The sequence below is a fragment of the Prinia subflava genome, chromosome 14, assembly GCF_021018805.1.
Source record: "Prinia subflava isolate CZ2003 ecotype Zambia chromosome 14, Cam_Psub_1.2, whole genome shotgun sequence".
NCBI classification, from domain to species: domain Eukaryota; kingdom Metazoa; phylum Chordata; class Aves; order Passeriformes; family Cisticolidae; genus Prinia; species Prinia subflava.
Window position 1 is genome coordinate 728,018 of NC_086260.1, and position 13,636 is coordinate 741,653.

Genomic DNA, 13,636 nt, shown 5'->3' on the forward strand with positions numbered 1-13,636 from the left:
CCCATCGGAGGTGTGAAGGGGAGGGACAAACTTCGCCAGCACAGTTTTTGGTCTTTAAATTCTTTTTTTTTTTGTTTGTTTGTTCATTTCGTTAAAAAAAATAAGGTATATGGATTGCAGTGATACAAGAGTAATAATACAAGTCATGTACACGGGTCTCAGATCCTCGGCTGTCGCTTGGTTTGAGAAGTGCCGAGAGCACAGGGCCCCGATGCAACTGTGCATCCAAAGAAACAAACAGTGACCTCGGAACGACATGGATGGCAATATGCAAAAATCCTCACAAACTGTACAGAGAGTTGAAAAACTTGCAGTCTGGAAGTACATAGAAAGACAGAATTAGCCCCTTAGAGTCCAGAGCGGCCGAGCGCGGCCGGCCCAGGGAGCCGCTCCTGAGGCGCGGCCGTGGCGGCTCCGGGCCCCGGCGGCTCCTGGCCCTGGCGGCTCCAGGCTGGAGCGTGCCCGAGGCCAGAGCGTGCCCGAGGCCGGGGCTCTTCCGAGGCCGGGGCTCTCCCGAGGCCGGGGCTCTCCCGAGGCCGGGGCTCTTCCGAGGCCGGGGCGCTCCCGAGGCCGGGGTGCCCCCGAGGCCGGGCCGGCGCTGGCAGCGATGGAGGAGCTCCTGGGAGCGCCTGGAGCCGGGCTCCTCTCGCCTCCCCGTGCCCGGCCCCGCGCGGGGAGCTCGGCGCGGCGGCGGCCCCAGCCCGTGGCGGCTGGCCTAGATCACCAGGTTGTTGTAGCTGACGTATTTCTTCTTGGCAGCAGGGCCTGCAAGGGAAGGGACAGCGTCAGAGCCCCGCTGGGCCGGGCTGCTCTGGGGACATGGGATGGGGATGTGCTGGGAATGGGGACATGGGATGGGGATGTGCCGGGAATGGGGACACGGGATGGGGATGTGCTGGGAATGGGGGCACACCAGGAATGGGAACAGGCCAGGAATGGGGGCATGGGAATGGGAACACGCCAGGAATGGGGATGTGCCGGGAATGGGGACACACTGGGAATGGGTCCACGCCAGGAATGAGGCCATGCCAGGAACGGGGACACACTGGGAATGGGGACACTCTGGAAATGGGGACACACTGGGAATGGGGACACACCGGGAATGGGGACACTCTGGAAATGGGGACACTCCGGGAATGGGGACACACCGGGAATGGGGACACACCGGTGGCTCCTGACCCCATTCCCGCCCGCAGGACTCCGGGCAGGCGGCTCCCAGGCCAGCCCCAGCCCCAGCTCCAGCTCTGGATACAGACAGAATTAGCACGGATTGATTTTGTCAGGCTCCCGCAGTCTGGCTGACTGCGCTGCTGAGGCACCACAACCAGATCCTATTAAGATTTCTTTTTTACAAAACCAGTGACATTTCCTCCAACTTCTTAAATCTCCTGGGCTAAACTTGGCTTTTCTCGTGGATAAAGTGATTCTTATTCAAGTTTTATGACTTCTGAGGACTTTTCAGTATGGGGATGAAGGTACCAGCTTTCCTAATTACGACCTTCAGATCCAATCTGTTTGCAAACAGAAGGAAATCAAACCAGTCAGAACTTTATGAGCGCCGCTACACGCTCCCATCAGGAGAAACTGCAAATATTTGCAGCTGAACACAAAGCAAAATGTTCTGCAGTACTCTGGCAACAGTGACAGATCCAGGACACAGAAACATGGAATATTCTGAGCTGGAGGGACCCACAGGGATCATCCAGTCCCTCCCTGTCCCTGCACAGACCCCCCCAAATCCCCCCCTGTGCATCCCTGGTGTATAAAGGCTCCTGGAGCTGGGGCAGCCTCGGGGCTGTGCCCATTCCCTGGGGAGCCTGGGCAGTGCCAGCACCTCTGGGGGAAGAACCTTTCCTGCTCTCCAACCTAAACTCCTAGGAGACCAAAAAAAGAGCCTGGATTTACAGTTATCCCAGTCTGCTAAAACATTGAAGTCTAAATCCCACAGTTTTTGGGAGAATTTGGCATAACTTAAGCAGTTTGCCGAGTATTTCCAGCCTGCTAAGCTGGGGCATCCACTCCCACTTTAAATGATGTCTTTAATGTGGTGTGTTTCATTTTAAAACCTGCTCAGGGAGATTTAAGAGATGCTGTGGAAGGAGAGGCGAGAACAACAATTGGATTTGTGTGCACATGTGCTTTCCAAACTGCATTGGGTTTGGGCCTCCCAGGGCTCCTCTCAGCCCCTCTGCAAATCCAGACCCAAACAGGACACGGATCCCTCCCAGGGCTGTGCGTGTCTCCCCAGCAGCCCCTGCATCTCTGCCGGCCCCTGAACATCCCCTGCATCTCTGCCAGCCCCTGAACATCCCATCCCCTGCATCTCTGCCGGCCCCTGAACATCCCCTGCATCTCTGCCGGCCCCTGAACATCATCTCTGCCAGCCCCTGAACATCCCCTGCATCTCTGCCAGCCCCTGAACATCATCTCTGCCAGCCCCTGAACATCCCCTGCATCTCTGCCAGCCCCTGAACATCATCTCTGCCAGCCCCTGAACATCCCCTGCATCTCTGCCAGTCCCTGAACATCATCTCTGCCGGCCCCTGAACATCATCTCTGCCGGCCCCTGAACATCCCCTGCATCTCTGCCGGCCCCTGAACATCCCCTGCATCTCTGCCGGCCCCTGAACATCCCATCCCCTGCATCTCTGCCAGCCCCTGAACATCATCTCTGCCGGCCCCTGAACATCCCCTGCATCTCTGCCGGCCCCTGAACATCCCCTGCATCTCTGCCGGCCCCTGAACATCCCCTGCATCTCTGCCGGCCCCTGAACATCCCCTGCATCTCTGCCGGCCCCTGAACATCCCATCCCCTGCATCTCTGCCAGCCCCTGAACATCATCTCTGCCGGCCCCTGAACATCCCCTGCATCTCTGCCGGCCCCTGAACATCCCCTGCATCTCTGCCGGCCCCTGAGCATCCCCTGCATCTCTGCCAGCCCCTGAACATCCCCTGCATCTCTGCCAGCCCCTGAACATCCCCTGCATCTCTGCCAGCCCCTGAACATCCCCTGCATCTCTGCCGGCCCCTGAACATCCCCTGCATCTCTGCCAGCCCCTGAGCATCCCATCCCCTGCATGTCTGCCAGCCCCTGAACATCCCCTGCATGTCTGCCGGCCCCTGAACATCATCTCTGCCAGCTCCTGAACATCCCCTGCATCTCTGCCGGCTCCTGAACATCCCCTGCATCTCTGCCGGCCCCTGAACATCATCTCTGCCAGCTCCTGAACATCCCCTGCATCTCTGCCAGCCCCTGAGCATCCCCTGCATCTCTGCCAGCCCCCCAAGCACCCCCGATCCCTCCGAGACCAGCCCCAGCTCCCTCTGCTCCCCACCCAGGCTGTGGTGTCCCCCAGGGTGTCCCCAGCCAGCAGTGTCCCCACTCAGTCAGACATCACTGCTGGTTTTACAGAAACACTTGCTCTGCCCTCCCCCAGCAATTCAGATTATTTTGAGTACAGTGCACAGAGTGCAGCCCAATATCAATATTTCCCATGGTGTTCACTGTTTTTCTGACAAAGACAAAGAAAGGATTTTAGGGCCAGGTATTTCCAAGATGGCCAAGTGAGAACCTCCCGTGTAGCTGCAGCCCTTTGCAATATTATCCTGAAACCCTCATTCAGCTCTTTCCTCATGCCCCAGACAGGAGTCAGTGCTGTCTGTTCAATCAAGGACTGATCCCACAAAGTGCTGATCATCTTCACTTCCCATTAACTCCTCTTGCACACGAAGGTGTCCAACATCTGCCAGGATAAAATTCATTATCCTTCAAGGCTACACTACAAATATCCAATAAACTGGGGAACGCTATTAAATGCTGAAGAAGGGTAAAATGAGCCTGGGAAAAAAATGTCATCATGGAGCAGGTTGCAAAGTAATTCCATGTATTATTTCGTGAGGTACTTCAGCTTTACCCATTACATGCTCCAATTTCAAGGAGCAGCAGGGTCCCTGTGACAGAGATTTAGATGCTCCCACTGCGAGTTCAGACCCCTCCAGTGCCCCCCGGGTATTACTGGGGCTCTCAGCAAAAGCAATCATTCTGCTGACGAGTTTTCTCACCCCATCAGCCCCAGAACTCCTTTCTCATTTCCAGCAGGACAAGGAACCACCGGTGCCAAAGGGATGGAGCCAAGGAATGCTTGGATGCAGTCTGCCTGGACAGGCTCTGAGACAGTGACACAATCCTTGGCACGGCCCTGCCTCAGCAGGATAATGGAGCTGACAAAAGCATCATCCATAATTCAGATAAAACGATCAATAAAAGCCGTGTTATTTTCAGAGAGGAAAGACAATCCTCCTTGTTCAAAGGCTGTTAGGCCAGGGGGGATCACGTCCCCGATGGCTGCTGGCGCATTTCCCCGCTCTGCTCCCGCACTGGCTGCAGCGATGCGCGGCTCAGCCCCTGTGCAACCTCCAGACACATCCCAGGCTTGGCCAGCCCGGAGAGAGACAGCCTGCCTGGTAATGAACCTCTCCCGAGTCACTGCTCATCATTAGCACTGGCAATTAGCACCAGGTATGGATTTGATTTTCCTCAAAGAAATTAATTTACATGAAAATGGGGGACGCTAATGAAACATCCGCGTTTCCATGGTTGAATCCAGCGTTCCCTGCTCCTTACACGGGGCGCAGATACGGATCGCACACGCTGTGCCGCTGTTCTCGCCGGCCCCTTGCGAGCACACGCCCGTGTTAATTAACACCCAGGCTTGTGTTAATTGGTGTGCGTGTGCTGGCAGCGGCCGGGAGCAGCCCCGCGGGGCCGGGGCATCCCTGGGGACCCGCGGCTCTCCCCGGGGTTCGGGTCCCAAAAGCGGGGTAGGGAAAATGCCCCGGCCCCTGCCCGCTGTGTGCAAATCAAGGTGACTCACCCCTTCCAGAGGTAACAGGATGGGGAACAGCTGCACCTCTGTGCCCATAACACACCAAAAACAAATACACAGAAGGAAAAATCCTCTTTGGAGTTATGAGTTTCATCACTTGACTGGTTTTCATTATCTTGGGCACAGGTCACAGAGAAAGGAGCTCCCACAGCACCCCAGAGCAAGGCAGAGCTGTCAATACTGACTCAGAGCGAGATGTAATCACTTGCACTTCAATTTTATGCACATTTGTAACCTCTTCCATGCTTAAAGAGAAAAGATTTACAGTGCAAGAAATGAATTTTATTGGAGCCCCCAGGCATCTCAAGCTATCAAACATATGAAGCATCATCTCAGCATTCCCAGCTCCGAGCAGGGATGGACATCGGGATGGCTCCGAGCCTGAACTCCTGCTCTGATTCCCTCTGCAGTCACTGGGCCAGATAATTCTTACCTCCTCTCTTTCATTTCCTTAATTCTGGCTTACAACCCATATCATTTGTGCCAGGCAGAGCAGAGGCTGATTATTAAATCCTACTTCTAGTCCATCTAAAAGCAAAATGGAGCTACGTGGCTTCTCCTCCATCTCTGCCAGAAAGACAGAGCTATCCCCATGCTCTGCTGCCTTTAAATTGGGGAATTTAGACGAGAGCGAGATGAAAGCAACAGGCCTAAATGATTCTACATGCTTGCCCAAACCCCAACAAATGGAATGAAGCTCGGAGAAAATAATTTTAAATTTGGTATCTAAATGTAAATGGATTGTTCTTTCACATTTTGACATCTCTCTTGTTGTGCTGCCACAGTGTTCTGGCACCTTATCAGGTCTCTCAGTGGCTGCACTGTACAAAGCCATTTCACTGCCTGTGCTGGGGGTCCCCCCAGCCTGGACCTGTGCCTGTGATGCAGAGGAGCAATGGAACATCCTGCTTTAATAATAAAATAAAAGTGAATTAAATAACAAACATAACATCAGGAAAAGTTTTGTTCCTCCCTAATTGCTTTGCAGCCTTCTCCTATAAATGATCTCTTCAGCTGTCAGGCTCCCCTGCTGCTCTTGGTGCAGCAGCACAGCGGGACAGCGGTGGCATTTGGGGGTGGGACACTCCTCAGCAGATCCCAGACAGCCCGAGCAGGGCCGGGTGCTGAAAGCTCTCCTGCTGCTCCCTGATTTCAGATTGCCTGGGACACAGCCAGCTGGATGTGCCAGCCCCAGGACAGGCTCAGGTGACACAGTGCTGCCACACGACAGGCTCAGGTGACACAGTGCTGCCACAGGACAGGCTCAGGTGACACAGTGCTCCGGTGATACCATCACAGAGACACTGAATTGCTGGAAAATCCTCCAGCATCATCAAGTCCAACCTTCCCCCAGCACTGCCCAGGCCAGCACTGCCCTGTGACCCCAAGTGCCACATCCACACAGCTTTGAAATCCCTCCAGGGATGGGGACTCCACCCCTGCCCCGGGCAGCTGTGTCAGGGCTGGACAGCCCCTTCAGGGAAGAAATTCTCTAAGATCCATCCTAAAGCTTCCCTCATGCAACCCGAGGCCATTTTGTCTTGTCCTGTGACAAATCCTGATTCTGATGGGCACGGCCCTTTAGGTTCTCCAGCAGGATAAGGGGGTGGATTGTCCTTAGGAGCCACTGAAAATCCCAAAGCTGGCTGAAAGTGTCAGGGGAGCAGCAGGAGCAGAGAGCCAGGGCGTCCTGCTGTGCACCCCCTGCATGTGCCTGGCTCACCTCGGGGTGTTCAGAATGCAATTAATAATGAAACTGTTAGTTCAGCTCATTAGAATAATGCTGTTTATGCATGTGCATGCCAATGCCTGCTCAGAGCAGGGCTGGGCAGAGGCTGCAGGTGTATTTCCATCGAGGAGCCCTCTCCTGTCTGTCACTTCACTCAGCTTCACTCCTAAATTCCTCATATTCTATCCAGGCTACATTTTACCTTTAGGGCTCCCTTATTATTGTCCCTTTTAGACACGGCTGTTTCCCCTGCCTGTCACAGGCCCCTGAGCACACCCAGCCTGCAGAGCACACAGAGTGAGTGACAGCACCCCTGAAGTGAGCCCTGAGCTCAGGGCACTGCCACAACCCTGCACAGAGCAGCTGCGACGAGGAACAATTACAAATATTCAATATCCCGGGCTCCTTTAATGAGCAATGCTTTGAAGTTCCCAGAAGGATTTAATGGGAAGAAGAGTCCGACCTTGCAGCTCCCCAGGGCACGTGGGGGTTTGAAGCAGGTTTTTCTTTCAAAAGTCTGGTTTAGCTTCGAAGGCTTTCAAGCAGCAGCAGCTGTCAGGGAGAGAGTTTTTAATTCGTCAGGTTTGGCTACAATGCTCTTTCTGTGAGAGCTAGGAATGCATCTGAGAGAGGAGTAATAAAAGCAGTTCTTGGATAAGATAATGGCGTAATAATAGCATCCATTCAGGTCAAAGTGGCAATGATCTGACCCTCTTAGAGCTTAAGACAGTGTGGGAGGGTTTGAGTACATACAGTAAATATTTGCTTTGGTGTCCTGCAAATGTGTTGGACCGAGCCCAACCTGCTGGTGAACTTCTCTGTCCACACGGTGAAGGAACCCTTAGCTCAGACAACACAGGGGCAGCAGTTCCATCAGACACACGCCTGCACTGCAGCACGGAGCCACACAGCTCTGCCCGTGTTTCCAGCAGAATAATTCCTGTTCATTCCAGGGAAGCAGGCTTTCCCCAGTGAGTCCCTGGAAGGACGGGAGGCTCCTCATCCCCAAAGCCCCAGAAGCCATGGAATGAGGGAAAGGTTGTTCTGTGCATTCCCTGTGCACAGGGCACCACTTTGAAAAGAGGCAAGAAGAAGGAATGGACTGGTGGAAAGATGGGCACGTTTTCCTCTGTGTACAGATAAATAATGGACTTGGGCTCACGCACAGAGCTCTGACAGAGCTGCTGTGCTGGAAAGCTTTTCCTGATGGCAGGGGGTAACCATCACACTCCCCCGACACTGCTCCCTGGACAGCAAATTTCAGCTGTCTACAAAGAGAAGTAAGAGAAATCCTGTGGAGCATAGCACAAAACATGCACTTCCTACTTTCAGGAGAGTGCAGCGGTGTTGACTCCAGCTCTCCAGCCTGGAGAGGGATTGCAGCCCACTGAAATCCCACTGAACTCCTGCTCGAGCCAAGGAGCACCTGGGGATGTCAGCACTGCCAGCCCTGAAAATTCACAATGAAGTATAGAAAGAAGGTTATCAGGGTGGGACCCTGGAGATCAATCCAGAGATGAATCCCCTCCCCATCGGGAGCACCAAAATAAACGTGACCTGGAGCCACAGAACAGAGCCAGGCTGCTCATGGCCTGAAAAATCATCAGGGTTCTGCCAGAAAGAGAGCAATGGGATTGAGATTTTGAGTCAGGAAATAGGACTGTGATAGAGAAGGATTAGTTTTACCCTTCAAATAAAAGCTAAAATCAGCAAAGTGCGGCGCTGCTGAGGAACATCCATCTCAAGCACGTTTGGCTGCATCCCCTCCCTGTCTCCTCTTTGGCCGCATCTTTCCTCATCTCCTCCTTGTCTGCTCTGCAGATAAAGGCTCCTGTGCCAGGTGAAGCTTGAGAGCACCTGCCCCATCCATCAGGGCCAGGGGTGCACAGCAGCAAGGCTGAGCAACACCTCTGGCAGTGAGGGATGGCACAGGGGCACAGGCAGAGCTGTGTGCACTGACAGTGACAGTGGGGACAGAAATCCCAGTGGAGGACGTGAGGATGGAACCAGTTCCCAGGGGACAAAGGGCTCACTGCACAACCCTCACACCAATCCATCCCCAGAGCCTCACCTGCACCAGATCCTGTGGAGCTGGAGAGGTGCACAGCATCTTAGGAATTTGTTTCCAAATGTTTATGAGATTATGGCAGGGAAGAAACAAACCCAGCTCATATTCCTTAATTGGAGCCAGCGGTACAGAAAACCTGCTAATTCCAACTCCATTTCTACTGCTGCTGTGTGAATGCTGTGGACTGGAAAGATAACAAATGGAAGCAAATTATTTTCACCTGCTTAAAACAAAGTCATTAACAGCACTTTGGTTATCTTACCTGGAAAGCCAGGCTCTGCAGAGAGCTGTTAGAGCCAAGTGTGAAAACAGTTTGCATGAAACATAATTAAAATTATGACCTGAGTGATGGCTTAAACATCCCCGAGGAGGCCTGGAGTCAGAGCTGCTGGAAAACAATTCACCTCTGCCTCTGACTGTGCTGCTGAACTGGTTCCAGGGTGTCCCCAGTGCCTTGTCCCCAAGCCCTGGGCACAGCCAGGGCTCCGTGGCTGCCCTGCCCTCCCAGCCCTGCCGTGACCTGTTCCAACACATCTCTCCAGCCTCTACCTCTCCTGCCATGCTGGGAGGTGCTCCCAGGGCAGAATTCCTGCCCACTATCCCGTCCAACCCTGCCCTCCTGCCGTTCCCCTGCCCCTGCAGCCCCTGGGAATATTCTCTCTGCACCCTTCTTGCCAGCCCCTTTGGGCACCAGGAGGCCACAATGAGGTCACCCTGAAGCTTCTCTTCAGCACTCCCAGTTCTCCCAGCCTTTGCATGGTTATACAGTAATCACACAAGCAATATTTTCTTACTCACACCCAGGAACTCGTCTCCCTTCCTGCCAGCTGGCCTGCTCCAACTCCTTGGCAAAGAGTTACAAGTAACAAACATCTTAACAGGAAAATCAAGAATGTTCATGAGGTGCAGCGAGGCTCAATTCAGTGGAAAATGTATTCCTGGTGTACAGCTCTGTTACACAGTGTCTGACAAAATTACACTCAGAGCTGCGCTGTTAAACAGCCCAATTTTGCTGCAATCAACATTTAATTTTTTAGCAGAAGTCTTGATTTCAAATACCCTGGAAATGTTTAACAGCTGATATTAATAAAAGCCCAGATTTAATGCAGGGCTCTTTATCCCAGGGACATGATAAGCATCGTGACAAGTGGTGTAACTATGGCAACTTTATCTTTTCTGTTTCTTTTTCCCCTGAACGGCGAGAACAGGCACCTCACTGGATGCAGTGCCAGACTGCTCCCAGCTGAGAGCCAGAGCTCTGGGCTACTGAGGGGAACTCAGCCAAACCTCACCCCCTGGCACTGGGCTGCCTTCCTTCCCTCTTACCTGTCTCCACGCTGTGTTCCGAGGGCATTTATGTGGATTTAACCTAGCTCCCTTCCTTGATTTTTCATTTTTCTCTAGGGCTAGAAAATACCCCCCTGCCTCTGTTCCCTGCTGTCAGAGTCCAAGCCAAACAACCTCAGCCCAAAGTCAAAACACCTCTTTTCAAGGCCAAAAGGATGCTCTCCTTGAGGAACCCCACACCTCACTGGGAGATGCCACATTTCCTTCCCTGAGGGCAGTAAAGAGAAACAACCCCCTGGGACATGGGCTGGGTGTGGCAGCAGAGCCACAAATCCCAATTTCTGATGGGCCATTGCTTGGATTTGCTGCTGCTTCCTGGCCCTCAAAAGCCAAACCAACCCAGGTGCCAGCACAAATACATTCTGTGTTTGCACTGTGTGCCAAAATAATCCAAATGTCCCTCATTCCCAGTGTGGTTCCTGCCAGTGCCAGGGCAGGGCAGGGCTGTGCCTCCTTCTCTGGGTGCCCCCACACTCCCCAGTCCATCACCACCCTCATTTCCCAGAGCTGCTGGCATTTGATGTGGTTTGCTTCCCACAAGGTGAGAAAACACATCAGGGTTTGGACAGCTTCCCCGAAGGCACACACAGAGGCAGGAACAGAGATTTCCTGCTGTTCTTACACAATCTGAGCTGTTTTCTCCATGCTTGCCATCCTGCCCACGAAAAACTGCCTGGATTCGTGTATTTGAGAAATTAATTTTGCTGCAATACTGCTTGGGGTTTGTTCCCCTGGCCTTTTTACCCCATCATTATTAGAATTTCCTTTTTGAGCTCACTTGCCAATTTTCCAGTGGATTTATGAGCAAAGCCAGCCCTTCCAGCCACTGCTGCTGCTGGGAGCTGTTCCCCCAGGACTGGATCCCAGGGACTTCAGGGACCTCAGGGGAGTGGAGGGGAGGATGTGGATCTGATTTCCCGATCCTGCAGCTCCTCTCCTGAGGCTCTCCCCAGAGGAGGAGGATGAGTGAGGGCTGTGAGGGCCCAGCAGGGAGCTGGGCACAGCCCGGGCACAGCCCTGACACTGCCCTGCCTGGGACCACGGGAGGCATTATCAGTGTAGGGGAGGTAAGAGAGCCAAAAGCCCTGTCTTTCCCCTGATATTGCAATTTATACATTTGAGACTCTCCCTGAGAGGATGTAAGGAGCAACAAATCAGTCAAAGGGAGAACTCAGAGCTGCTGAGAGTTTGTTAAGCAGCAAAGTGAGAGGGACTGGCCCATGAGGTATAACTGTACCTGCTCACTCCTCACCCACATTTCCCAGGAAAAATGTCACATAAGAAGACAGAAAATATGGAATGAACCCTGAATACTTGCACACTAATTAATCCTTATTTGTGCTCACAGACATCCATCCTACTCAGCTTTTAATATCCCAGGCACTTCTAGCCATGGGTGTGTTTTTTATTCACACATCAAACTCAAAGGTGATGGTTTAAGTGCCCTCAGAATTTCAAATTTAAAAAAAGGAAACAGTCTGACACTTCCCTGCATATTACAAGTCTTGTATTGTGTAAGTCATGAAAGGTGTGAGACAGTCTGCAGATAATTAATATGGGAGCAGACAATTATATGAATGTACCATCAAAAGTAATTATTTTTAGATGTAAAAAATAAAGTAACACGATCCCCAAATGCTCAGACAGGAGGGAATGTTCTCTCCGAGGGCTGGAGCCCCTCTGGGAGAGCTGGGGGGGCTCACCTGGAGGGGGGAAGGCTCCAGGAGAGCTCAGAGCCCCTTACAGGGCCTGAAGGGGCTCCAGGAGAGCTGGAGAGGGACTGGGGACAAGGAACAGAGGGACAGGGCACAGGGAATGGCTCCCACTGCCAGAGGGCAGGGCTGGGTGGGAGATTGGGCAGGAATTGTTGGGATGGAATTCCCAGAGCAGCTGTGGCTGCCCCTGGATCCCTGGCAGTGCCCAGGGCCTCTGTGCAGTACTTTTAAAATAAGCACATCACCATTAGAAGGAATTTGTGATGTTTAGTTTTCCAGTCAGCCGTTCCAGAATCAAAATAGATGCAGTGAAGAGCTGTCAAAGTCTTTCAGCTATCAATTTTGAGTGCAAATTCTCATTTCTTAGCAGCCTCCACTGAACAGAAAATCCCTCAAGTGAGGTTAAACACGGAGTATTCTCTCGGTTTGAAACTGGCCAGATTTAAAACAAAAATGACACCTCAATCCAGCAAATAATTATTGCATAGCACACACTGGAGGCTGATGAGCTACAGAGCATCTCACAGCTCAGACCCAGAGCCTGCAAAGGGCTGATTGTCCCCAAGGCCACCTGCCTGTCCCCAGGGCCACCTGCCTGTCCCAATGATCACCTGCCTGTCCCCAGGGCCACCTGCCTGTCCCAATGATCACCTACCTGTCCCCAGGGCCGCTGGAAGCAGCAGTGCCTGGTGTCAGTGCAGCCTTCCCAAACCCCCCAGCACCACTGGCGTGTCCTCATCCACCCGGGATCTGCAGTGGGAGCACTCCCTGTCCCCAGCAGCGCCCCAGGCCAGCCTGGGGACCCCAACCCCAACCCCAGAGCAGTGCAGAGGCCAAGGCTGAGCCAGCCCCGTGCCAAGGCCAGCACAGGGAGCTGCTGCCCAGCCCTGGCAGCCCCAGCCCAGACTCTCCTGCAGTGCCAGGGCCACCCTGCAGCTCTGCAGAAGCCTCAGATGCTTCCTTGCCCCCCTCACTGATGGACAATTTCTTCCCTCACACAGCCACCACGAAGAGTTTTTCAAGCCTTGTGTTTTCATCAGCCTCAAGGCAGAGGAGTCCCATTTGTCGCTCCCAGGAAACAATTTAAAGCATTACAAACACATCTCCCCGTGCATCACAAGCAGAAATTGATACAGTCACGTCAGGGCTCAGCCTGTTCATTCCTGCTACAAACACCTCACCAGCAAAACAAGTGTCAATTTACAGGCAGGCCGATGTTTTCCTGCTAGCCCAGCTTTGTTTTAATACACTGCATTGTTTCGTGCTGCTTCTTTTGTCTTCCTGGGAGAACAAATCCAAACAGCAGCCAGGGCTGCGGGAGCTGGAGCAGCAAGGCTGGGCAGAGATGGGAGAGCACCCGGAGCAGGGGAGCACTGGCAGGACAGCACAAGCCCAAACCATCCCTGGCTGTAGCATTTTCAAAGCTTTTCTGGACCAAATTTTAAATCCCCTTAAAGAATCTGAGTTGCTAGTGGCTTTTTATAGGACTTAGGTGACAGAGTTACTTGTGTGCCATTGCAGACAGCAGTTCCTTAGATTATTTCCATTATTATATGGGGGAAAAAAATTAGAATCTGAGCTCCTAATTATTTTTGTGCCTTTAAAAAAAAAAGTCTGGTTTTATTTTAAAAACCAGTTTCTCCTGAGATTTAGGTGTCTTCCATCTCTCTCGTTCTCATCTCCTTCCTGCAGCAATTTCACCCTCCCAGAGCTGCCCTTTCCCCTCTCCTCTTTCATTGCAGCAGTGCTCTGAGTGCCCCCTCTGCCCCTGTTCCATTCCCCAGCCCTGCCCTGCCCTGGGCTGCTCGGGCTCACCCCGGGCTCCGGGCAGCCTCAGCCTCCCCTCCTGCCCGAGCTGGGGCTTGGCATAATGGCCCTGATTCAAATACAA

General features: G+C 52.9%; 1 protein-coding gene across 2 annotated transcripts in view; it reads right to left on the reverse strand.

Moving 5' to 3' along the window:
* Positions 1-59: 59 nt before the first annotated feature.
* Positions 60-13,636, reverse strand: part of GRM7 (glutamate metabotropic receptor 7) — a 171,173-nt gene continuing 157,596 nt past the window's right edge. For both annotated transcript variants that reach the window (XM_063411800.1, XM_063411801.1), the window contains exon 10: positions 60-765. In XM_063411800.1, coding sequence (XP_063267870.1) covers positions 716-765 — 50 coding nt within the window. In that variant the 3' untranslated portion in view covers positions 60-715. The remainder of the gene's footprint in view (positions 766-13,636) is intronic.